At 40.6% G+C, this 22,344-nt stretch overlaps 1 protein-coding gene across 12 annotated transcripts in view; it reads right to left on the bottom strand.

Moving 5' to 3' along the window:
* Positions 1–902: 902 nt before the first annotated feature.
* sif (still life) overlaps positions 903–22,344 on the bottom strand; it is a 42,408-nt gene continuing 20,966 nt past the window's right edge. For 6 of the 12 annotated variants that reach the window (XM_015980472.2, XM_015980471.2, XM_015980479.2 and 3 more), the window contains 17 exons: positions 18,468–18,613; positions 10,949–11,228; positions 10,152–10,283; positions 9,600–9,782; positions 9,262–9,462; positions 8,858–9,085; positions 5,824–6,277; positions 4,891–5,183; positions 4,643–4,837; positions 4,485–4,593; positions 4,257–4,436; positions 3,841–4,136; positions 3,599–3,786; positions 3,213–3,547; positions 3,042–3,162; positions 2,672–2,944; positions 903–2,313 (listed from right to left, as the gene is read on the bottom strand). In XM_015980472.2, the coding sequence (XP_015835958.2) occupies positions 2,283–2,313; positions 2,672–2,944; positions 3,042–3,162; positions 3,213–3,547; positions 3,599–3,786; positions 3,841–4,136; positions 4,257–4,436; positions 4,485–4,593; positions 4,643–4,837; positions 4,891–5,183; positions 5,824–6,277; positions 8,858–9,085; positions 9,262–9,462; positions 9,600–9,782; positions 10,152–10,283; positions 10,949–11,228; positions 18,468–18,613 (3,645 nt within the window). In that variant the 3' untranslated portion in view covers positions 903–2,282. The remainder of the gene's footprint in view (positions 2,314–2,671; positions 2,945–3,041; positions 3,163–3,212; positions 3,548–3,598; positions 3,787–3,840; positions 4,137–4,256; positions 4,437–4,484; positions 4,594–4,642; positions 4,838–4,890; positions 5,184–5,823; positions 6,278–8,857; positions 9,086–9,261; positions 9,463–9,599; positions 9,783–10,151; positions 10,284–10,948; positions 11,229–18,467; positions 18,614–22,344) is intronic. The other 6 variants (XM_015980480.2, XM_015980485.2, XM_015980486.2 and 3 more) reach the window with 4 other exon arrangements.

The following is a 22,344-nucleotide window of genomic DNA, read 5'->3' as shown; positions in this document are numbered from 1 at the left end:
GAAAATTAAATTGTTTTTCACGTTGCTCAGTTACGGTTCGGCGAGTGCGAAAAATGTGCCTCAATTATACAGAAGAATTTCTTGGATTTGGTGGAAAAATCGACCTGATTTAATTATATAGTGTTAAATTTTCAAAAGAGGAAAACCTTGCCGGAAAAAAACAATTTTCTGCTATTTAACAATTATTGACGGTCGGGACAAATGAGAACAATTGATACAGAGTCTATTAATTTCAAGGTTTTGTAAAAATTGAAATTACGAGTATTAAATGTTTTCTAAACGTGCGTCCAGTTCGAGATTCCCAAAATATCATGAACCATTTTTGTTTATTGTATTTAACATTAATTATTTCCAAAATTCTTTTTTTCAGATCAAATACTTTTATTATTTTCCTCTAAAATCGCAAAAAAATTCAAAAAATTTATATTACTCCTTAAATTTTTGTTGTTTTAACTGATTGTGAGCAGTTTATTGAACAACTGAGTTCACATAGTCTTACTAAAGTCTTTATTATTGTTATTGTAATTATTTAAAACGATGATCGTGGCAAAAAATTATAAGCATTTTGCAGAAGGCTTATTATTGGCAACATTTGACTTTTACAATTTATTTTCGAGTTTACTTTATCTTTATTCGTTGTAGTAAATATTTTATGTAGACCTGAACTACGCGTTTCAATTAATTCATAAATATGTTTTATTTATTGCTTCACACAGCTAGTTAGTGCTTTTACGACAATTTGCGCATTAGTTTTCTTTATTTTGTAATTCAGGATTGTCGTTTTCGTGCCACAAAATAATTACGGTGATTGCACGTGTGTTTAATTCAGTCATTCTAATTCTCGTTTAATAACCATTGCGGGATCGTCGCACTAACCGAAGGGCGTCGAAATAAAACTCGTCTTAGTTTTTGTTATATATTTGAAATTTTCCTTTTCGTCCATACATACGCACATTTATGTTGATTTTACATACATACAGACATACAGGAAATCCTTATCGTCTAGTGAAAATGAAAAAATGCCGACCGGAGGAACAGTACAGTTTGTCAATTTGAAATTAGCTAAGTATACGTGTTTATGATTTAAATTCGTTTCTTTTGATTTTGGCACTTTTCAGAAAAACACTGATGCGTTTTTTTGACAAACTTCACCGCTCGCTTGTACTAATTGTCTCGCTAGTAAAAAAAAGGGGGTGAGGGTGGAACTGAGTCGCGATGGAACACTTACACAATAAAAATTAATACAAAAGTAATAACGTACGACTAGGATTACATTTGAGCAACTTGGTGGTGGGAAACCGAAATTAAACGGGCACCAAGTTTGGAAAATTATATTGTTTTTGGTTGTCTTGTGCGATTAAACATTTTGTTGACAGCAGAATTTGACAATGTGATCGGTTAATTTATTGTAAATATTTCTAGGGCCGGCGGCGGGTCGTTTCGGGGGAAAGAATCCGCCGCCGGACGCGTCTATTACATAAGTTAATATTAAATTATTAAACTAATATGTATTCTTTAAAAATACATAGCTATTTGTTCATTAAACCTACGTACGGATCAACTATTTCTAGATTTTTATATATTCAATAATAATGTGACAATGTTCTAGTCCCTCTCTACTGATTCACTTGATTGCATTAAATTACATATTAAGGTTTTTATTTAAAAATTCTTTAAATTAGTAAATAAAATCTGAAATTTCTTTCAACAAATCGTAATATTAGTATTAATAGGAATATGTTTTTGAGATCTAAAATTATAAATTAGTGTGCCCGCGAAGAAGCCGCGTTCCCGGCGGGCGCATTTTGATAGATTTTCTCATCAAACAACGAACCTATGCAATAAAAATTACCTCTATAAAGATCTTGCAAATATGCATAAACGTTCTAAAAGTATATCGAATGATTTTCCCCTGTAATACTGAGTCTTGGTACAACAACTTGGAATATATTTATCGAACAAAATCCCAACCAATACCTCGGGAGTGAGTGAGGGGCGAAAAAAACTTCTCAGTCGGTAAAGTCACAAATATTTAACAATTATTTAAATAACTTGTACAGCGTTTAACAATTCGATTCGTGTGTCCGTTTGCATGAACAGCACAGTGGCGGGGCTCGGCCCCTTCATACAAACAGGTGATATAAATATTTTTCTACTGGTGGCTATACGCATTGTGTATCTCTAGCCCGGTTGTTGTCTCGACGAGGGACTTACGCGAGGCGCTTAAAGCCGAACTGTGGTCTCTGCCTTTGCGCGGGAGGGTGGTTGAGGTTGCCTCTAAACTACTGTCTCTTGGCTTCCACACAGGCGACCCTATAACAAAACGCAATTTGCACAACATTCAAAGCTCAGAAGCAGCCCAGAAACGGACGAAATCGGCTCGGCAAGCCCTGGATGGTCGCATCCAGGGGGCGACTTGAGCGATTTCTACCAAATTTCTGGACTAGAGTCAAGATAGGGTCGTTTGAAGTCCAACAGACATTAAGCTACAACTAGGACTCTCCAACTCAGATTCGAATCTGGGTTGGCGTGTCATGCAAAGCGGGGGTGCTAACTTTGAAAAAATAAAAATTAAGGACTAAAAATCTAGCACTTGATCTGGTCGTGCTATCCCTTGTCTGACTTTCCAGACAGGTAGCACTCGACACAAGTGGGGTTTTCGATACTCAACGATCTGGGGGATTTAAGCGACGATTTGATTTTCTTGGGACTTTTGCCGTCTTTGGGACTAGAGTCTCTGGATCTTCTGTGGGTTCTCGGACTGGACTTTCTGGAATTTTTTGGACTCGGACTGGGTCTTCGTTCTTGTTTTTTCGGGGATTTGGTTTCCGGTCTCTTACCTAGTTCTTCGGTCTGCATGGGTTGGAAGGTTTCCGGGGCGTGCGACGATTGGATCAAGCGGGCTTGGCTTCCGGTACTGCCGGCAGACAAAGTCGAGGTCGTGCTAAAACCCACGATTAATCCGGATTTTTTAGAGACTATTGCGTTCCGGCTTCGGGCTCCGGAATGCAATAAATCCGAGAAAAGGAGATAATCAATACCTGAGAGTTAGGTGGTTGGGGGTCCGGCCGAGAGTGGCCTTCTTGCCCCCTTGGGAGTCCTCCTCGCCCTCGGATTTGGCTCCGGTGTCGTTCCGGTCGTGGTCACTGCGTTTGGGAGGATCTAAAACACGGAGAGGTCAATTTTCCCACGAAAGGAAAATCAAAACGTACCTGCGGCATCTCCTACTGTTTTACTCCGGGACCTGAAGGTCGTGGTGGGTTCGTCCCCTTCCTGGCTGATGTTGTCGTAGTCTATATTCCCGGCCGAGTGCCTTTGCGAGGACTTCTTTTTCGTTTTGCCCAAAGTGTGTGATCCTTGCACTATGACTGTTTTCGTTGCGGGCCGCTCCAGTGTTTGACTGTTGAGATTCTCCCCTTTGTGTCCTGTGACGAGGAGGATTCCCGGTCCCGTGCCCGGTTTCGTCGCCGGTATTGACATATTCCTAACCGATTCCCTGATAATTTGTCTGATGGTTTTAAGAAAGGCGTTTCTGAAGTCAGCAGTGCTGGAATTTCCATCGATAGGAACAAGATTGAAAAGGTTCCGACAATGTTACCTATTAGACAAAACGTAGACCTTCTCTGATCTCCTCTGTAATTGACTTCTTAAGTGAATCAGTTCCCACAGGAAATGAGAATCCATATCCTTAGCGGAGGAAGCTCGTACTTGAACTTCGGTTACAGGAATGAGCACTTGATAGCGAATAATTTCGACTTCGGATGAGGAACCCTTACTGGAAACGCCCTTCAAACACAACGAACAGTTTTACGGGCGGAGCGATTTTTTTTCCCTACTTACCATTAGTTTCTTTTTCTGGCGAAGACGTTCCTTGCAGAGAAAAACGACCGCGGTTTTAAACACGAAGCACATCGCGTGTAGTTCAAGCCCTTTCTTGATTTTCCCCAGGAAATCCGATATGTTCAGCCATTCCACTCCTCCATAATATAATAAATCTCCCGGACTTAGATCGATACTCTGCTTCGAACTCTTTTGGTGTTGGCGGAAGAGGTGGTCGAAAATAGCCCCGTACTCCTCGTGGATTCGCTGCATCTCGTTGATGTGTTCGGCCACTTTCTCCATTCCTTTGAGGGCCTCTTTAAATGCAAGAAACACAAAAGTTTTAACCTGGGTGTTTTTAATTGGTATTGACGATTAGAGTTAAACAGTTAAAGTTCTTGTTTAGATAGTCGAGAGACTTAGCTGTGGGCTCTTACCGACTAAGTGTTGGTGTTCGTCGGTGTTGGGGTCGGTCAAGTTCCGCAACTGTTGCAAGAGCAGAGGGTACTTGAGAATCCGCTGAATCGGTTTTATGAGATAAGACTCTAGAGTGGAGGAATGTTGCTGTTTGGGATTACGGGCCGCGAGGAATTCCTGCAGAGCTTGATTGCCTTCGTCTGCGAAATTCGTTAGTTTGGGGTCCGTATATTTGCGATGATACTTACTCGGATGCAAAACTTTCTGCGCTTTGCTGTGGCTCGCGCAGAACGAGCTGTATAATTTGAAGTGATTTACATAATACAAAAATGCGCTCCCGATGGAAAACAATACATTCTGAAAGGAAAATTTTGAGTCCCCGTCCCGCAAAAAATTCGCGACTCACTTTAAATTGGCTGCTGTATTCAAATTTATGGAAATCCGGCTCAAGATCGAGAGCCTCTTCGAGGTTCTGAAGGAACTGTCTCTGGAACGTGACGATCTCCTGGATGTTTCCGAACAAAGCGTTGATTTCCGCGTTGGACAGGAACGTCTCCCGCTTCAGCGGCTCCAAGTAGTTCTCCAATAAATTGTTGAGATGCTGGGGAGCATCAGGTGCAAAAACTTGGGGATTTATGGGGAGATTTATTTTACCTTGACGTACGCTCGCTCCGTATCTACCAACTCCAAGATGACTTTTCGCAACTTCTCGGCGTCGCTGAGCTGCCGAGAGGGAGTTAGTAGAGTCTGGGAAGTGTTGCTGACTAAACTTCCTGTAGGACTCGATTTGCGCGTTTCAACAGGTGAGCGACAGAAACCGGTCACTTGTTCAGCAGTTTTCAGCAGGTTTTCGATTTCGAACGAGTTTGTACGCGAACTCACCTTTATCCCGGAATCGGTCATCGACGAAGGCGGATTTTCAGACTCGGTAGAGTAGCGGTCTTTGCCTGGAAATGCCGGAAAAAGGAGCGTCAGCAATTACAAAAAAAATCGCTCCGATTCAATAAGAATTTCCGCCTGAACTCAACCGAAAAGTTTCCACAAAGCAACAATAATACACAGGTTTACGAAGAGAAATGCCACAAGAATCTCAAATTTTTTCTTTAAAACTGGCATCAATTACTCGAGTGTTCGGGTTTGATTAATTATTTCTCTATTTTTGAACTTTTCAACTTTGCGTTTCGGTCTATTTAGTTGGCAAAGCCAAATTTTCAAAGCTCAGGGGTGCTTTGAAAGCTCGATTTAACTCGGGTTAAATGTGACCGGACAGAGTAAACACAATTTATTGGCTTAAAGGACGCACCAGCCAATATATCAAAAAAACCTGGAAATAGTTTTAATCCGTTTCAGACACCCGGATTTAATAAAACCCGGAAAGAAAGCGTCGCAAACTCGTGTAACTTTTCAGCGTATAATGAAGACCGGGAAAAAAGCGTAACCTGTTTGACATCGCGGTAATCCTTTTTTTGTTTGCTTTTGAGCTTTGTCCTGATCCTTCTTCTAATAAAGCGCCAACTTTGATCTCGACTTTGTGATTAAAATTCAAAACTAGTTATGACAGCGACTACTCTACACTAATCTACTCACTCCAACCTGGAGCAGGCACGATGAGTCCGGAGATCATTTCCTCGCTGATGACTGGGGGTTCCGACGGAGGTGGAGGACAGACTAAGCTTTCGATGATGTCGTCAGTCGCCCGGAGGATTCCAACCAGTTCCGGAGGCTCGGTCCGGGACGACCTCATCATCATACACAAAGCCAGCTCCTCCTGCAAGACACTTTCGAGGTACATCATGTCCAGGTCGGACACGATGGCGCCGTTTATGACCATGATTTCGTCGCCCTTTATGATGCCGTTTTGCATCGCTACGCTTTTATCTTCGACGCGACTGACGTAGCAGCAAAGCTCGTCCTGTCTGTCGGCGTTTTCGACCAGTTCGGCCTCGACGCTGAAGCCCCACATCTGCTCCAACGTGCTCCGCGAGAGCTCCACTTGGTACAGGATTTTCGCACAGACCTCGACGACTTCGTGCGTGTGGAGCTATTTAAGGAAAAACAAAATATTTTAAAATCCTATCAGAGAACTATTCTTTATTTTATTTTTTATTTTTTGGAAATGAATTAGAACAAAATTATTCCCGCAGATATTTTTATTTATCGTTTTTTTTCCGGGAAAATAGGGAAATATTTATCGTACGAAATCCGATTTAGTTCCCTCCTAATTGAGTCCTGAAATACAGCAGACGTTTTCGAAAAATATAATATTAAACAGCGGTCCCAATTTATTTTTAGCTCAATTAGAGAGTTGCAACGCAGGCCTACACAGCCGGTTGCATAGCAGTCTTAATTCCGGAACGTTTTCCATTTCCGGTTTGTTATTTCGCCCTAATTAGATTAAAGTTCGCGTCCTCTCGGTTCATTAAATCTGAAACAGATCGAGACGAACTTCCGAACTTTGTGACATTGTGTTCGATTTTTAGCGGTGAATTCAGATAAATCATCTCGCGTATTCGGCTTTTGACACGTTAAATTGCCGCTTTTTGTAATTTTTCATGTTTCTGAAACAAGTTTATCTTAATTTTTTACCGGCGGAGGTAATCTCGTCAAAACTTGCGATCATCAATCATCGATTTTTTTACTCGTCGTGTGGCTTTAAAGTTTAATGAGCCACTGATTGAACAATCAGTCAACTGTTGATTCATTAAATATACAAGCATTAAATTGTCATTAATTAACCGCGGAAAACTGCTGATGCAAAGCTGAATTATTGATTCGATGACTCTACCTGTGAACTTCGATAGGAAATTATTCTGGTCCAACAGGTATTTGAATTGAGTACGTGCACGGACAAGGGATAATCAAATCGAAATGATTTGTCGATGGTTTGCTCTGACACTAGGGACACATTCGCAATGTTGCTTTGTTCAGATTCAATTTGCTGCAAATGATTCTGGCAGACTTTTAATCGGCAAACTGCACGGATTTGCATCGGCGCGAGAAACAAATAAAGGTCGCTACGAATTTAATTCGACTTTAATTACGGGCAGCGAAATTACTAGTTACTAAAGTCCCGACTTTAACTACGTCAAAGAATTGGAATTGGTTCATAATTGGTTAAATATGTACGTAGAAAATCCGTAAAAGTGAAGTTTAGATTTTTCTTCATTCTTATAAGACTTCTTATACTACTTACACTTATACCTATACTTATACAGTCTCACAAAATAGTAATTAGGTTGTTTTGCTTTTTCTCAACTGTAAGGATAGTCAATTTTTATTTGAATAAAGCCCCGCTCTGTAATTATATTCCAAATCACAACGGCGCTATAATTTGACATTTGATATTTGCACACAATAAATTCCATCCCCAGCCAAAGTGTCCCATTTATTGAATTTTGCGGCACACCTCATATTAATTTCATCGCGCAATTTCTCCTGTGCGCTCTCAAATTTACCTAATAACAAGCCCGTCTCCCGAACCCCTCCAAACTCCTCACAATAATTCGATCTCCTACCATTTTTCCCCTTTTTAATTTCCCGCATGCTTAATTGGCCTCAGCTCGGAAAAATCTCGTTACGCTAATCTCATTATTACTCACGTAAGTCTCGATCAGGTCGCTTCTGTGAGGCACAAAGTAGTTGTCCCATACATATAAAGTCCCATACATATAAAATTATTTAGTAAAAAAACGCTCCAGTTCCGTTTCTATAAATTAATTCACCAATAAAATAAATTATTGTTTTTTTTAACTGCTGTCAATTTTTTTTTAATCTGATTTGCTTCTTTTCTATCCTCTATACTTAGAGAATTCCTACCTCTCTGTTTTTTGTTCCTATTCCTCCTTTTTTGTGTTTTTTTTTCTATTCTACATTATCTTTATTGTCTATTTTCTATTCTATGCTCTATTCTCTATCCGAGACTCTATATTAGCAAGCATTTCTTTATTCTTTATTAATCTACGAGGTTTCTTAAACCAAATTTGCTCGTAATCAAGCGAGTTTCAGTTTTTTAGAAAAAATTTTTAGGAATACATACAAAGAAAAAATTTCAATACTCAAAAAAAATTCTTTTCAGTTTTCTTCTATTATCGCGGCATGATGGGATAATAGAATGGCTCGGTATATCATTATTAAAGTATTAAACAATAAGTGTTGACGAAAAAGTACTAATTTAACTCTTCTTTTGTCTGTTAGGTGCATTTCCTCAAATTTTTAAAACATTTTCTGCTTTGGTCGTATATTTAAATTAGTACTGTTCTTAATCAAAGTATGTTTCTTTAGAAAAACATATTTTTTTGAGTAGCTGCGTATTACCATAATCTGAAAACCGTGGTAAAATTGCTTTATCAACTTTTGCGAATTAACAATTTCTGCTTGTCGATAAAATTCAGTTAAATCGTTCTGTGTGAAAAACAACAGGACAGTAAAAATACTAATAACTGGACACACTAATAAAGGTGTTGTAATGAGAGGAAGTTATTCAGTTTGAAAATATCACTCACGATTTTTTTACAATCACAATAATTCGATCTCCTCCCATTTTTCCCCTTTTTAATTTCCCGCATGCTTAATTGGCCTCAGCTCGGAAAAATCTCGTTACGCTAATCTTATTATTACTCACGTAAGTCTCGATCAGGTCGCTTCTGTGAGGCACAAAGTAGTTGTGGTCCTCCATGTCCCGCCTCTTCTTCACCCTTATGAAGTGTTCCGTGCAGCTGAGGTTTTTCCTCGCGCAAGCACTCGCCAGGAACTCCTCCACCGACATGGAGTCGCGCACGTAGACCGTGGCCGAATTCCCGTCTGGCAGTGACACCTTAACGGTCTTTTCGCTCTCTTCCCGGGAATTTATCTGCAACACAATAAGGCGTGCATCTTGTAATCGTTTTCCGATAGTCGGGTGATGGCTGTCGACGGCAGGGCTCGAGCTATGATTAAATTAATAAACTTGGAATATTGAGAGTTAGGGTGTAAAAGCTCAGCTAATTCCAAAACGATTCGTGTTTTACGACGCGTCTCTCCTCATACCTGCAAAGACCTCCTGCTCGAGCCGCTGTTGGACCTGGACAGAAGCGGCGGCCTTCTCTTCGTCGCTCCTCGGCCTGCGAGCAGGTTGTTGAGTAAAGAGGGACTCCGCGCACAAATAAAGGCATGAAAGGAGGAAACGGTAAACACTCCCAACTTATTTAAGGTATTCTTCGTTGCTCTCGAGACGTGCGTCAGCAAGGACTGCAACAAATTTCATTCAGAGATGTGCAAACTGCTTCAGTTAATTGCAGTTACATTACTTCTGGCAAATCGTACTAATTAATTACTACGCAAAATACACAAGTAATTACTGCTCCAAGTAATTATACTTGACTGACCTTAGGGTTGGGCAGTTCTCCGCTCTGCAGACTGGCCATGTAGCACCGGAGCCGAAACTGTTCGCAATGCAGCCTTTCCAGGTTTTCCTCCCATTGTACCACCTGATTGGCGATTTGCTGCCGAGCGTCGGAGTCTCCCACGACGCTTTGCTGCATTTCGGCCATGTGTTTGAGCTTGTAGTCCTGCAACCGGGGTTTTTTCGCACTTAAAACAATTACAGCGCGATTTCGGACACTCGGAGTTATGCTCCATTTCACATCGGGCCGTAAATTTCGCCAGCGTTCCGGGAATTCCGGCCCTACTTTTGGTTGTTTTGTGGCTTTGGAACGCGGCCAAATTCGGCGGCCCGCCCTAGCCCGCTTTTTTCAAGGAATTGTCTAATTCCTTCGCAATATCGCTGCGATTCAAAACATGTGACTGAAAGCTTTTTTAAATCTCTTGAAAAGGTGAATAAAGCTGCTGAATAAATAGAGGATCTTTCAGGCGACGCGAGGATCCTTTCGATATGTTTTCGAATATTTGCATAATGTAGGGGTAAAAATTAGACTCACGGTCTCGATGGCTTTCTCCAAGCGGAAAATCTCCTCTTGCAGCAGATGCAGAGTGCCGGTTTTGCCGCGATGGCGAGCAAAAGCCGCAGCACAGGCGCTGTGAATGCTATTCACCCAGTTCTCCAGCTCGACCTGAAAAACCTCGACTTCACACCACCGACTTACGACAATACATATTCATGTTTTTCGCTCGCATCAGTTGTTATTAAATAATCTAATCGTGTTGGTAAATTAGCCGCAAAATTGAGTTGGAGCACCCTCGCCGTCTTGAACCCTCCCTTGAAACATTAATCGTTCGTTTGTCTATACACTTTCAGCATCACCTCGCAATCGGAGGTTATATGGGAGAACGCTCGGCGTATTCCCTTTGTGCTTTTGACATTTTCGGATATATTATTACGTAAATAAATTATCCGGAGGAACGCCTTGCTCTAAAAGCACTTTGTCTCAAGTTTTATTCGTCCCTACACCGCGCGCCGGCCTAAATATTGGATGCACATAACTTTCAAACTTTTCTTGTTCCGACACCAATTCCTGCAACTTTTCGCAATTTAACTAATACGCGGCGTGTTAACCACCGAAATAAAATTCCAAGCGAATCCCGCTCCTTGCATTTTTCAGGAGGTAATTACGCCAGGAGCAAAGGATTAAAAGAACTCAGCTACACATTCTCATTTTGAAAGACGAGCTCACAGGGTGGAATTTTCAGACATGATTATAGATTAAACACATTTGATCTGTGGTTCGCGAACCACAGATAGAAAAGTGCCACTTTGAGCAATGTTTCCTTCTGTTACCTGACAAGGCGCTTGGAACAAGTAGGCGTCACCGAACGCCGTACTCAGGCAGAAAATGTAGTCTCTTTTGGGGTGTTCTGGGATGGGCTGCATGATGGCGCCGTCGACGATGATGAGGTGTTTGGGCGCCGCCTCCACGGAGCGGCCCTCGCGCGAGTCGCAGGGGTAGAACAGCAGAGTGGTGCCCTTCAAGCACACCCAGTAGCCCTTCCAGCCGCGTTTGCGGGCCAGTTCGATCTGGTGCTTCTTTCGCAAGAGCCATTTCTTCACGCTGAGGAATCTGCAACAGAAAAATTCCAATTCGGCTTTGATACGCTTCAAAGAGTCGCTTTTAGCTCGTTATCGGGGTGATACAACCCCAGGTCGCATTATTAGGTGCACCCAATCGATACATTCGGTGCTCGAGGCTTCACACAACTGCTAAATCTGTCACGAATACCCCCAGCACTGTATTAATTACCCGAAGATTGCGGCCGGGTGGCTGATGAAAATATGGCACCTAATTAGGCAAGCAAATGGCATAATAAACCGGGCATTAATTGCGACATAAAGTGGACGGGTTTATTGCCAATAAAGGCAAGGTTTGCTATTTCCACGCTAGCGTTGTATTTTGTGCTCGTGGGTCAAAAGTCGCCACTCCCCGCGGGCCCAATCGGGCGAAAATGTCGGCTTTGTATTCTTTTGTTTGTGTTGTTTTTGCGCTTGGGCCCTTTTTATCTTTCTCTTGATGGATGGAGAGTTCGCACAGCACATAAAACGTGCCAATCCGCCAGTATCACCGCCACGTGAAGAGTTTACATAAAAAATCCAAGAAATAAAAACCTTGTTTCGGTGTTTGCCGGTGACAGTTTAAATCCTCCGGACGACAAATCCAATTCTTTGTTAATTGCAAGACGTTGCGACCGCAACATTAATCAACACCGGCCATCCATCACGTCCTAATTAATTGTTCCCCAAAAATTCGTTGTCGAAACCAACAGTTCCGACAACAAAACGCAGCCACTCACACAGAAAATTACAATCCTATTCAAATCGTAATTAGTGCCGGTTTGTCCCGGTTTAATATTTAAAACGTTCCGGAATGAGCGTTTACCGCGGATGCTAAATCAACGAAAGGAATTGTTTTCCGCGAAATAGCGACATTTTCTAGTTTTGGATACGAAGCACCCTGTATTGTGCTCGTTAGGGCGATGCTAAAGCTAAATTTCGCTCTAGTCGGCAAATATAAATAAGAAACGGTCGATATGTCTCTAGGCGTGGAAAAACATTTCATCTCGGGGAGATACTAATGAAGACCGGTGGCGCTATCTGCTGTCAATTTACAGAGCAAGGGTGCTCTTAAGAGTGATTCATATGGTAATCGCCTTTTTGATATGTTAATCCCACCCTAAACTTATCAAATTTTGGCCCAAAGCACACCCAATTTGGCCAAAATTATCAACAAATCAGGCTCTAACCGCTACAACCAAACATTTTCCACGGTTTACATTTTCAAGAATTATTATTATTTATTGGCGGGTTTCGAAAAAAAGAAACTTTTATTTTGTAGAAATGTGTTGAGTATTTGCTTGTGTAGATAAGCCGTTTCTTCTGCTTTTCTAATCCGACCCCTGCGCATTTTTCCATCCCCTGAAGCGTCCCCATTGTGCTTGAAAATCCATCAGCAAGCCATTCCCGATAAACTCCCGTCACTTTTCACTGTCCGCACTTTGTAACAGAAATAAATTTATATAATGTGCGCCTTATTTCCCTCCCCGTGCCAATAAATCCCCGGACAAAAACTGCCGAAATTCGATCAGTTCCAACATCAAAGACCTCATCGGTGTAATAAACAAGTCTGCGTCCTAAGTGGACCCAAATAGATTAAACCGTCACGTCGGAGCGTTTTCTTTGTCCGCTGTTGTGCGTCGAAATTTCAATTTTGCAGCTAGTGAAAAATGACAAGTACATCTCTCCGAAGTGTCACCGAAAAATTTCAATGAAAAATGGATGCTAAAGCGACGACAAATTGTGTTTTCTGGGGCGTTAATTAAACCCACATGTGCTAGAAATAGTTGGAGTTTTCGGGCTTAAATTTGAATCTAGTTTGAGGTCGCGGAGCCTCGAGGGTGTGGTTATTACGGGCGAAAAAGTTGCCATTTTTGCGCTTGAGCAATTAGGGTTTTGGTAATTCCGGGGAATACCGCAGCGGAACGCATGTGTTGTTTAATTACGAGAGGAGGTGGCGTAAATCTCCTACAACTTAATTAAGTTGGAAAATGCAGCCTCGTTATCGACTCTCAGACGTATTGTCTTAGCGTCTTGTTAGTTTCAAGGATCGAACTGTCGATTTCTGATTCCGGCAATTAACAACAAAGTCTGTGCTATTTTCAAAGAGTGATTACACTTTGGCTAACCTAATCACAAGTTCGAGGAGCAGACGAGAAATGCAAATGCTGTGTTTAGTTTCACTCGAACAATAGACTGAATAGAAACAGAGGCTAGGTGATAGCAAACCTGGGATATTTCTTGTCACAAAGACTTGCTTGTTCTCGACGACGAAAATTGATAGTCGACTCGCAGCTCGCGTTTAGCTTTTGTGGACGAAACTAATTCCGCATTTGGAGGAAAACAAAAATTGCTCCGGCGGGTTCAGGGCCACTGGAGCCTCATGGCAATGAAAAAATTTTGCCCGAAACATAAATATTGATAGATATTGATTTATTTCCATGAGCTACAATAAACAGGGACGGATCTTCGCAATTTTGAATGGAGACTGGACAGTACCTTTAGACAAAAAATACAAACGGAACCTGAGACACTAAAATATTGAAAAGGGTATTTTTGCAATTCTGAGAAGCCGGGACGCGTCTTCCGGAAAACCCGCATAAACACTCGACTAGATAAACAGTGGAATAAGCATGTGAATTCCTTATCCCGTTTTTTCCACAAATACCGATGACCAATCGGACCTCCCAGCCTTGACCGATTAGACGCAGAATCTCCTCCAAATAATAAACAAGCCAAATTTGTACTATGCTCTCGTCTCGTTTATTCCATCAGTCAAAGATCACACGCGACCGGAGTGAAACATTTAGCAATTCCCCCGTCCGAAGTACTCTCACCACTCTTAAAATAAATGTCCACTTCATGCCGTTTACGGGTCACAAGGCGACCCCAAGTTCACTCGTCTCGATAGAGCCCGTTCAAATTGTTTGCATTATCGAACGAATTTAATTCTGTGTTCGCATTTGTGTCACGTCTCGCTTGAATTATTGCGGAAAAGTTCCAGTGCTCGGAATCATGTTGCTCGTGACGGGTGTTTTGCTCATGGCGGTGTCCAGCAGGGCGATCACCAACAACGCCGACCTGATTTGGTATGACGACGATGGGCAAACGCAGAACTATTTCGCCCGACAAGCTTTCCCCGAGGGGTTCAACAGGACACGCAAAATCATTGTGAATCAGAAATTCCCCTATTTGTGGGAAGTGAAGTTCTCGTTTTTTGATAATTTGGAGGAGTTGGTGATTGATGATTGTGGCGTGAATGAGATCAAACCTAACACATTTAAGGATTTGAAACCTCTGACGAACCTCAGTTTGAGTTGGAACCACATTAAAGAAATTAAAGAAGGGATTTTTAATTTTGTCGAAGTGAAGAACCTGAACCTGTCGCATAATCGGATCAGGATCTTGGCCGACCGTGCGTTTGATAATATGCCAGTGTTGGAAAGAGTTATCCTCGATTTCAACGAACTGAAGCACTGGAGTGGCGAATGGTTTTCGGGTTGTCCCCAATTAGCCACAGTTTCGATGACGCACAATTTCCTCGAGGAACTGCCGGCGAAAGCTTTCAAAAACTTCTGGAGGCAACAAGAAGTTGCAAATCTTTATTTCAGTTATAACAAGATCCGGCAACTGGATCGCGAAGTATTTTTAGGGAGTGCAAAGTTCGGTGATTTGTTCCTAGACTGGAACGACGTTCCTCGAATTGATGGTCACACTTTCGCCACTTTGCAATCCGTCAATCACCTAAATTTGAACGGAGATTCCTTGCGCTGTTTATCCGAAGAATTCCTCACCAAAGTGCTCAACAAGACCCAACTCCTGAGCGTCGTCGGAAATCCCCTCAAGTGCGAGTGTTTCAAAGAATTGATAAAACGAGAAAAGGAAATTAAGACCAAAATCAAATACTCGACTGTTGATTGCTGATAATAAATCATAATTTAAAAGACTGAGTTTTTTTCCCTCGTAATCCGACATTCAAATCCGAATTGCTATGCATAGAAAATACACCCTGAATAAATGATGCCCGAGTTTCGTATAAATTTAAAAAATTAGAATAGTAATTAGTCGACTACGGACACCTGTCAAGAGCTTAATTTGCCCTTTCACGGCGAAAAAATAGCGAGCTTTAATCAAAGGTTTGTTAAGAAACGTCAGCGGAAATTATTACGTAAGAAAAATGATAAATTGGACTATTTTAGAACCATTTATTTACGCGTGGGATAATTGCTTTCGAGTCTAATTGGGCCATTTTCTAATTAAATTACAATTACGTCGAGGCGTTTGCTGCGAACTTAGAAGGCTTTGCTAAAAATGTGTGAAAATACAGTTTCCAAAGGGAGTTCTTGTAGAAAGAAAGGCCATTTCAGCACTCATTTTGGAAAAAATACCAATAATCCCTTGGGAGTTCAGCGTCAATCCTTAAAATCTTTTCAGGAAATTCTCGCAAAAAATGAGGAGCTTCTTTAGCATCTGCACCGAGTTTTTTCACCTTTTGTGGTCTACCCCAAGTAAATAAAGAAATAAATCAACGGTTTTGCATAAAACCTTGCCAAAATATTTATTTGCGAATTTATTAGAATTTATTGGCTTTCAAATCGTTACTTGGCTGGTTTCGCCGATCGTTCTGGGGCTCCGCTTGCGAAATAAAAATATATATTGGAATTTAAACGGCAGGTTAATCTTGCGTGGGATTCTCGTTATCGTTCCTGGCGCCTATCCCGATCCCGAAATCATCAATACCGACTCCAGCAATAAATTTCCGCCGGAATCGCGCCAAAAATTCGCACAACTTTTTCCATTTCTATCGTGGTTTCCATTATTTTAATTGGAGTCGTAATTAACACCTGCTTTAAATAAAATAAATTGCGGACTTGAGCAGATTTCGACTCATTAGACTCAAAACGAGTTTACAAAAGGAGAATTTATTAAAATTACTCCGAGGAAAATGGGCTTTGACAATTAGCCGAGGCCCGGATTAAATTTGCATCGATATGGAGCCGTATGTCAAAAGATTAGAAAATCTCCGCCGTAATCAAATTTAAAACGGGATTAATTTCAAGTTTAGCTCGGGCCAAGTTTCAGGTGAGAGATAATTCCGTTTTATTACGCTTTAAATTCAAACAATAAACTTTGCATTGATAGATTGGGAAAGTTGGTATTTCGTCCCGGCTTCTTATGTTAATTATTCCGGCTCCATTTCAGTCATTTTTCGCAAAGTTTCGTGATTAACGGCGCATTTTTCAGCGTTTCAGTTATTCATCGACCCTTCAAGGATTAAAACTTGAGTAATTGCGGTCTTACATATTCATAACCCCTGAATCGCGTTTTAATTTCTTGGACCAGTTTCGGATTTTTCAAGGAGAATTATTGGAGGAAGCTCGGCGGTTGCGTTCTGTTGGTTTATTTTTCTCGTGTAATAAATACAAAACTCCATGTCTGACACTTTGTTCTTTATTAAGCGTTCAAGTTTCGTGCGCCATGAAAAATAATCGGGGAAAAAGCTTCACTTTATTAAGATAAGCTCGCGGATTCGGGTCGGGAGCTTCGCAAAGCTACTGAAAGATTATTGCCTATTACGACTTAAATTTTAACTCTAATATTAAAATTAATAATCCGGAAGGTCGACAGGGAAACAAAGTCAGGCCCGGATTGAATTAATTCAAATGTTCGAGTATTTTTTACGGTTATGGAGTAGTGAATATAAATCGGTTCAGTTTGAGCTTACGAGGCATTTTCGACGAAGCAAAGCTCGACACTCTAGTTTTATTGCCCAAAAAAACTTCATATTTTAGGAGTGATGATTAATTTGCCAATAAACGAGTTCGCTTTCGTTGATTAAACCGCTCGAAAGCTCTTTAACAATGATTAATACGGAAATATCACCCTACAAAGCTTATTTATACACGCAGTTTCCTTAATAAAAAATTCCGCCGAAACTACGATGATTTATTGTGCCAACTGAATATTCATTGTATTATTTCCAGGTCGTTAATAGCGAGTTTTGCAGGATTTCGTAACTCTTTGCGCACTTATTTTTAATGTATTGTGGCTCGTTTCAGGTAACTATTTCCAATTCGATAAATTTTCAATTTTACGTTATTTCATTTCAAGTTTTGAAGACGCGACTTTATTAAAGTTTTTGGAGCAAAGTTTTTATTTCCGAGACACAATTTCTGTACTTTCCAGACTTGTGATTGTTGTAAAATTTGAAATATTGCGCTATTCAGGTTTTCAGTCGACGAATTTCCGACGACAGATCAATCGGTGATTAATGATCTCGGGTGAAAAAGTTGCAGGGGATTTTGGGCAAAGGCGAGTAATGACCGGATTTTTCCGCGAGAGGATATTTCGGGCTTCTTTGTTCCAAGCGAAAGTTGGATCACAAAATAAAAGATTTTACGAATTGAGTTAATCTTCTGGGATTTCTTGCAAATTTTCCGAAAAAATTTTAATAACGAAATACTTACAAATCTCCTCAAAACCTTGCCAAATTATGACAAAAATTAAGGAGTTCTCCCCGACGCAGACCTGCAACCTAATAAATTCAATTCCCTTTGTTCGAAGCTTTAAAATCAACAATGGGCCAATTAAGGCGATTATGAAAATTTGTGGACCCCAAGTAGGATTTTTCGCGTTACACCTTGGATTAAATTTTCAATTAGACACAATGGCGCTTGGGCCAACTTTAATAAAAGCACAATTTGGGTCAATATTGACGCAGAACGCGTTTATGTCGCAATAATTAGTCAAATTACAGTTCCTCTGTTGATTCTTTTAATCCCCATCTTTTTGGACACAAAACACCGCTCCGGGATTGACCCCGACTCGGTTTTATTACCCAACTTTAGCAAATTTGTTAAACGTAGACGTGCAATAATCAGTGGACTCGGAGTTTGGCTGCTGAAGACGTGACCGTTTCGAGAGCCTATTAGTGTGGACATGGAACCATTATCGAGCCGTCGCTTGTTATGAGTTCTTTTTACGAGTCCAAGACCTGTGGAGTTTCATCAAGACGATTGTCGAGTAAATGAGCACAACTTTTCCAACGCATTTTTGGAATTTGCCGTGTTACGCACCGAACAGTTTTAATTGTCCAAGTCCGGATTTTTAATAACTCGCCCGGAAAAAAGTTATGACCGGAAACGCATCCGGTTCCGGGCAGAACATCATTGACTTTGTGTATTTATTGTATCAGTAGTTATTGCCTTCCACCTCACGTAACACTGCTAATAAGCGGCTCCGGAGTACTTACCCGGCTTTCCGGACGGCTCCGGTGCAGTTGAAAGAGGCAGCGGCGGTTCCCGTCTGTTTCGCTTTATAAGGCGAGTTCATAACGCTCTCGCCATCATCTTCGTCGGACACCGCCGTCGTTAACGACATGCGGTCATCGTCGGATATCTGCAAAAGAGGTTTTAATCAGCTTTCGAGGGCCACTCCATCAAATCAAGTAGTTTTCAATCAACAGGGGAGCGAAGATCGCTGAAATTCGAGTGCATCAAAGTTTCAGGCTTCTAATTAAAAGTTTCGAGCCGATTGAAAACAATACGAAGCTTACAAAGGGCCTTAATTAGAGGATATTTGTTGCGAAATATTGGAATAAAATTGAATTAGAAGAATTTCAGGCCTTGAAACGAATCGAAAACGGGCAATTTCGTGCCACTTTCACAAACAAATCGGACTTTTTGTGCATTAAGAAGCGAAGGTCCTGACAAAGGCGAATCGGGCAAATGCCCATCTGACCCAATTACATCCGATTCCGGGACCAGGATTTTTACTCGATTTTAATATTTCAAACAAGCTTTCAGACCGTAATATAATTGCATTGATTCGAATAATGGGATGCGATCTAGGTCAAAACATTTTTTAAATGTTTTCAGGTCATAAAATTAATGGAACGCTTATTGTTACACTTTTACTTCAATAAACACACAATATTTACTTTGTGAACTAGTCACGTCCTTTGTTGTCCTTCCACAATAACAAACAAAGAGTTTTCCGTCTTTAAACACATTACTAACCGTCCATCTAATCCATTCCACCTAATTAATCTGGTACAAAAAAATTCCGGTAAAATCCGGCTTCTTTGTCGTATTGCAATTGAAAATTGAAGAGTCCTCGCTCAGGTGCGTCGAGACTCTCGGGCCAAGTGGTGTGCCCGAGAAACAAAGCTCTTCGTCTCAAAGTGTGCTACAGTGTTGCAGCCTTTTCGCGGACAAAGAACGAACAAAAGGAATATTAATCGAGAGTTCGACTCCTGTTGACTTTCCGGCGAAATGTTGACGGATAATTCGATGCGCATCCAACGATTTTAATTGAAAAGCCAAAGCTAGAATCGATAACTAGCGCTAATTAATTGCGGTGGCAGGCGGGATTTTTTATTATAATGCGATTTTTCAGGATTAGCGCTTTTTTATGAAATTAACTGTTCTACACAGCGAGCGGTTGAAGGAAATTAAGTTAAAGAGTTTTTCTTATTTTATTTCTTCTTAAAATTCTCCTCAAGTTTATTAAAACGTTGCATCTTTTTCCCCGAGAGGATTTTTTAGTTGTCTCCGCCTATAAAGATTTCATTTTTTATGGCGACGTATTTACGATTTTAACTTAACTTTTCAGATGTGAGCACATATTCAGAGAAAATGTAACTACAGACGATAAGCTATTTATATCACAGGCTGCCTTCTTGGAGAAATTCCAAAGTTTTTCATGCATTATTTGGGTTCTGGTTGTGCAGAAACGGAAAAGTTTATCCCAAAAAGTTTATTCCCAAAATGTAATACCACAACAAAACACCAATGTGACATAAATTTCTATTTTATTTTAAAAACGATGAGCGGAAATTTAACAGCTAACAACAATATTTTGCGTTAAAAACAAATTTTTGTTGAAAGTGTAACACGTTTGACGAGTGATTGCACAAACTGGCGCAAACGATAATTAATTTGAAAAATAGTACAAATATTGACAATTTATTTAGCAAACGGCCGGCAGTACTCGTCCTAGTTGATTAAAAAATGTAAACAACAATATTAAATTTCCCGACTTTCATAATTTGCATTCATTTTTCACCCGCGACCCTTTAAATAAAGCTGCAACTTTCCCTCCCGTTTGTTTATCCTTCGAAAACTTTATTTTTCTTTTAATAAATTCCTTTATTTTTATCGCGCTTGAAAGATTCTCCAGGCCCGTACCGGCGCTAATTGCGGCCGCAACCGTATTTCACGCGATATCGCAGGTCCGTACAATTACATTTCCTGTTCGCAGTAAATTACAATGGGCCCAGGTGTGAATTAAATCACTCGGCGACATCGCGTCCGACATTAATCATTCTCGAACGCACAATTGCGGAAAAATCGCTGATAAACAGATGCGATAAACGAAAGGTGGACTAACTAAACTAATTCCGACCGAAAAAAGATAAACCGGCGCACATGTATTGCAAAACGGGGACTCGAAAAACCAGCACTAATGAGTTCATATTTCACAGAAGCCATTAATCAATAGAGGCTGCGATGTGGCTGTGATGCGGGAGTAACACTAAACAAGGATTGTGAGAGAAATAAATACGGTTTCAGGAGGGAGAATTGATTGGGTGGGAGTGTGTTACAATTATTCTTCGATTGTTAACTTTGACTCAAAGTACAAACCTAATTTGAGGGCGGATCATATTCGTGTTTGTTTGAGAACACTCAAACAAAGTTTCTTCCAATTTGTCACACTTAAAGGTTGGAAAGAAACTCTTAGTGCTTTGCGCAACTTTACTCAAATGTTGTGTATACAGAATTTTCCAAAAAATTATTAATTCTGTAGTCTTATTTTGGTGGAAATTTGTTCTGTCTGGGTTTGTAATCCATCTCTTTCAAACTTCAGATAATTTTCTCAAGGGGCTCCAAATAAATATTTATCATTTACCTTTTCAACGAGAATCAAGCTGAAAATGTTACCAAGTAGAAGGGGATAACTGGGGCGAAGAATTAGCATTCAAATGAGCTTACGAAGAGTTAATTTGGGAAAACTTAATTCTAAATATTGTTATTAATTATAAACAACGGATAAAACCATTAAATCGCTAACTTCAAAGCTGTAAAGCACGTAATTGTGCCAAATTTTTATCAAGGGATTAAAATCTGAGTGCATCCCATTGAAGGTCTATTTGAACATCAGTGTTTCAGTCGAGTGCGTCACTTTAATTACTGTATTAAAAAGTCCAGTGATACATTATGGAGCTTGCTCGCTTATGCTTTGATCCTTTATCAGATTTGTGTCGCAAAAATTCGGTATTACTAGCTCATAATCAACAAAATTGTTGCAATTAGCATAAACTTCCCTAAACTCAATTTAAACTTCACGTATGAATATGTAAGTCTGGTCTTTAATCCACTGCATCGACAAAAACTCCGGTCCATTTAAAGTAAGAAACTTTCCCAAACAAGCCTTAATTAGAATTCATAATCATCCGACTTTAAGTTTAGGCCGAAGTTTTACCAAGTTGTAATTAAGTGGCTTTGTCCTTCTAACAATTGGCGAATTTTTAAGCCTGGAACCATCGATACATTTCACACCCGACGAGACGATAAATGTCTTATTTCCTCCTGAAATATTCCCCATTTAGGTAATGCGAGAAGGGAATAAAATTTCCGCGATTCATATTTTGTATTCCCAGAGATTATTTATTTCAAGTGTTTGTTTAAAATAAATCGCTATCCCGGCGCATCCACCATTTCGAACTTCATCGCTCCACTTTTAAAAAAATCGTGTGTTGAATCGGCCACCTTCGACGTGTCGCGCTTTCCCGGAACGAGTTTTTTCAGTCGACTTTATTTAATTTCGTCGAGGGTTGCTACCGGCGGCTTGTAAACAAGTTTTCAGCATATTGCTATTAAATTCCGGCTGGAAAATCCGGGAATGCAATCGGCGTCAAATTCGGGACATAAAAATTGCACGTGGAGGTTATCTACGCGTCCATGGAGCGTTTTCTAGGCAAATCAGCCGTTATCCTGCGACGTGACTGATATACGATATCGACTCCCGGAATAAATTCGCTTAATTCCGAGCGATTCTAAACGCCGTAAACAGATTGCGTCGGAATTGTTTTCGGTGCGAAGGTGTCCCTGGCGGCCCTTCACGAAATA

Source organism: Tribolium castaneum, chromosome 5, assembly GCF_031307605.1.
Source record: "Tribolium castaneum strain GA2 chromosome 5, icTriCast1.1, whole genome shotgun sequence".
NCBI lineage: Eukaryota > Metazoa > Arthropoda > Insecta > Coleoptera > Tenebrionidae > Tribolium > Tribolium castaneum.
The sequence above is the reverse complement of the archived record's forward strand: the minus strand, read 5'-3'. Positions and strand labels throughout refer to the sequence as shown.